The sequence below is a fragment of the Pteropus alecto genome, unplaced genomic scaffold (genome assembly GCF_000325575.1).
Source record: "Pteropus alecto unplaced genomic scaffold, ASM32557v1 scaffold44, whole genome shotgun sequence".
NCBI classification, from domain to species: Eukaryota; Metazoa; Chordata; class Mammalia; order Chiroptera; family Pteropodidae; genus Pteropus; species Pteropus alecto.
Window position 1 is genome coordinate 5488233 of NW_006436812.1, and position 4028 is coordinate 5492260.

The following is a 4028-nucleotide window of genomic DNA, read 5'->3' on the forward strand; positions in this document are numbered from 1 at the left end:
AAAGAGTGAGGCATGGAGGGGCCAGCCAACCCATCATCCCTGAAATCACAAATATGACCCTAACACCCCCCTACTCCAGCCTTCCGTGGCCCGAGGGCAAAGTGCGAACTCCAAAGCTTGGCACCATGGCACTGAGACCCCAGAGATTCTCTGCCCTTGAGCCCAAGAGAACAAAAAATTGCAGGCCTGTGCCTTAGCTGACTTCCCCTCTGGAATGCCATCTCCCCCAGGACAGGGCCTGCAGGGTTCAGGTCACAGGCATGCGACAAAGCAGATGTCAGAGTCCCCGGCACACCCTGAAACTTCAGATTTCACATCTCCACTGGACCCAGGCCAGTGGTTCTCACAGTGAGATCTGGGGAACCCCTAAGCTTGAATCCCACAAAGAAATTTGTTTTTCTTTATTAAAAAATAAGGCGGGGTTGGGGGGAGAGAAGACATGAGAGAGAATAACATGGGGCTTTCAGGAGAGAAGAATGAGGCAGTCTCAGGCTCTTCCACCTGGCCTCCAAGTGCTGCCCAGGTAGGGCCACCTCCCAGGCCCAGCTACCTAGAAGGAAATGGAACCTGCGCCCCCCATTCTTTACCAGCTCTTCTGGCCTGGAGGGGAAGGCAAAAGAGATGTGCCCCACCCATATAGCCTGCACAATGAGCACCCAGCTTAGAAAGTCCCCTTAGGTGCCCCCAACCATGCACTGCCCGCAGAGGGCCAGCCCCCTACCCCACAACGCCCTCACAGCACAAGCGGTCTCCTTAGACAGACACAGGAACAGAGAGACAGATTGACTCCCACACAGGCACAGAGCTGGGTGCACTCAATCCTGGGACATCCCAGCAGCTCTTCCCTAGGTTCCTCAGCCCCTAGGCAGGGAAGAGGGGCTTGTCAGAGTGACCCTCCCTAGATCAGGTGGCTCGGATGAGCATCCTGGGGAAGAGGGACAGAGACGGGGGCCAGGGACCAGACTGCCCTGATCTCACCCAGCTTGGAATAGACTGAGAGCAGAAAGAGAATAGTCAACCAGAGGCAGAAAAGGGCCCCAAGAGGTAGAAGGGACTGAAAGAGAGACTTCTGGAGGTGAGCAGAAATAGAAACTGCCGTCAAGAGGTCAAGACGGTGTTTCTGGGAGAGGCCGGGGTGGTTCCTGTGGGCAGAGCTCGCCATACCTTCTGGCCAGCCTCGGAGTTGAGGCTGCCTGCATGTATCCAGTCCCGCTTTGGCTCCCAGGGGTCATGCACAGGTGGAAGCCCTCGCTGGGCCATCTCCTCTGTGCAGGTCAGCTGCCGCCGGCGCAGCTCCTCGTCCGTCTCCTTGTCCACCACCAACAGCTGAGTCTGCCCTTCCACAGCCTTGATCCTCTGCACCACCTGGGACAGGCAGGTGGTGGTGGGTAAGCAGCCAGCTCTCTGAGCAGCACATGGACAGTGGCACCACCCAAGACTGGCAGGGCTCGTGGGTAGGCGGCTGGCCTACCAGGGGTGGGCAGCTGGACTGAGAGGCCTGCCAGCTCCACCCCCCACCCCCGGGCTCCAGCAGCTCACTCCTTCCCCTCCCAGGGCTCCTGACACTAGGGCCCAGCTGCACAGGCCACAGAGGGGTCCCCAGGCTTCAGGTCAGGATCTTCAACAGGAGGGGCCGGGAAGGTGGGTGAGGCAGCCTGTATGGAAGTGACAACAATGGTACACAGCTGAGTTTCAGGTTTTCCGCGTGCTAGTATGTGCGGCTTGCATGTGTGCCCATCCATCTATTTCAAGGTCTGTCCTCAGTCTGGGTTTGAGAGAGGCGTCTCCCTGGGTGTCATCCTGGGTGTGTCTGTGCCCATTTCTGTCTTCAGTGGTGGAGCATGTAATTCTATACCCCTGCCTTCACGCCCTCCGTTCAATACAGAGCATGAACACAGACCCATTTCTGCTGTGCCGGCAGAGGGTGTAAGTCCTGGGTCTTTGTGGCAAGGCACCTACTTGGGTACCACACATGACTTGATAAGCAGGATTCAGAGCCAGCAGGCGGAGGTGGGGAGGGGCAGGTCCAACTGTGGGACAAGTGTGGCATGTGGCCATCTGTGTGTCTATGCAGGTGCCTGTGAAGTATCTAGAGCACGTGGGTGGCCATGGGGCATGCACACCAGTTTATGCCCTGCAGAGAGGAGAAGTACCTACTGCGCATTGGGGAAGGAAGGATAACACCCCCACCCCCAAAGGAGGGCAGATGGGGTTGCTCGCCACCAGCTGCCTGGCAAAAGTTGTCAACAGAGAGGAGGGTCTGAACCAGGCCCATCTTCTCCCAGCATCCTCAGTCCCTCCTCTCCTGGTGACTCTGAGAGCCACAGCAGGACCCCAGCAACTTGCTGCTTCCTGATTGTGGGATCCAAACAAAGTCACCCAACATCTCCAAGCATCAGTTTTTTAATCCGTAAGATGGAGCTATAACTGCATGCCCTCTCTTTTGAGGCAATGGAAGGGTCCCACAGGGTCTTGTATGTGAAGTTCTTAGACTACCATCCAGAGGCCTGGGATAAAGGGGCAAGGTTGGCAATGACTGTTCAACAGAGGCCAGGCACCAGCTCTGTCAGGCTTCCCTGTGGCCTGTCAAGCCAAGCCCTCTGGCCCTGACCCTCTCCCTCCTTCAGCAAATAGCCTTATCAGGTTGAAATGCTGGGTGGGAGACAGGATAGCAGACAGATGGACAGATAAGAACCCAGCAGTAGAGCGGTGCTCAGCTCCCAACCCAGTCAAAGACCAGTATACTAATCTCTAGGGCCCACGGCTGGCCATACAAACAGGTCATGAATGCAAAGGTACTTGGCGGACACAGAAGATCCTAAGCAGAAGGAGTGGAAGGAGGCTGGATCTAACCCAGGTAAGTCTCCGGCCAGTGGAAGATTGACACCCCCAGGGGTCAGAACCTGCAGAGAGGAGACCCTGCCCTTCCTCGGGCCTTCATCTCCAGCTGCAGGAAGCAGGGGGCTGCAGCTGGTGATCCCTGCAGGGCCAGGCAGCCTCCAAAGAGAGGAATGTGCTGCCACCAGCAGTGACTCCCACCAGGACCCAGACAGTATCAGCCAAGGCATACAACACTACACTGACGACAACACACAGCCAGGCAGGTAGACACACACAGGCCTGCACACACACACACACACACACGCACACACACACACGCACACACACACATACAGGGCACAACTCACACACACATCTAGATGTGTAGACCTGTATGTTTTCACACACACAACGAAGTTCACGTACACACATCTAGGCATGAAGATCTGTCCACACACACAAACCCAGGGTGCAGACGGGTATATTCACATACACAGTCCAGCACACATACACACTCACTGATGCAAGCACAGACAGATGTGTGTGCACATGGGTGACCACTCAGAGGGAACTGCACATTCACACACACCCAGTTTTGTACACATGCAGAAAGCACCAAGGGTCTTCCCCCGCACGGAGACGCCCCCAAGGTGTCGGGATCTCCAACACTTGGTACATTGAGACCAGAACAAGCCTGAAGAGCAAGAGCCAAGTTGAGAAGCCGCAGTGCGGGCTCCTCCCTGCCAGGATCCCCCCTCCGTGGTGCAGGACAGAGCTTCCTGGCGGGGGTGTGGGGGTGCTAAGGAGGAGGCCGGCGGCCGCTGTCTTCGTGGCTACTACGTCTACCATCTCCAGGAGGGGAACACGCAGGCCCTGGGAAGACCCCCTCCTGGCCCCGAGCAGGGAGCTAAGGCCTGGGCGCAGGCAACGCCGGGCTGAGTGGTCGTTGGCTCTATTCCGCGAGCGCGGGGTGGGGACACGCTCCCGCCCGGGCCGGGACCGGGCGCATGCACCCACCTGGTGGTGCGTCTCACCCTCCACGTTGACGCCGTTGACTTCGACCAGGCGGTCTCCCGCGCGCAGCGCGGCTGCCTCGGCCGGGGAGCCGGGCTCCACGCGCCGGATGAACTGCCCGCGGCGGCCCTTCTCGCCGTGCAGGTGGAAGCCGTAGCCTTGCTCGCCGCGCACCAGGCAGCACAGGCGCGGCC

General features: G+C 58.2%; 1 protein-coding gene across 1 annotated transcript in view; it reads right to left on the minus strand.

Annotated features, from left to right (window-relative positions):
• Window positions 1-4022, minus strand: part of SLC9A3R2 (SLC9A3 regulator 2) — an 11778-nt gene extending 7756 nt beyond the window's left edge. Inside the window, exons 1-2 of the mRNA XM_006914200.2 lie at window positions 3838-4022; window positions 1165-1365 (exon numbers count right to left, since the gene is read on the minus strand). Of these exons, the coding sequence (XP_006914262.2) occupies window positions 1165-1260 (96 nt within the window). The 5' untranslated portion in view covers window positions 1261-1365; window positions 3838-4022. The remainder of the gene's footprint in view (window positions 1-1164; window positions 1366-3837) is intronic.
• Window positions 4023-4028: the final 6 nt, after the last annotated feature.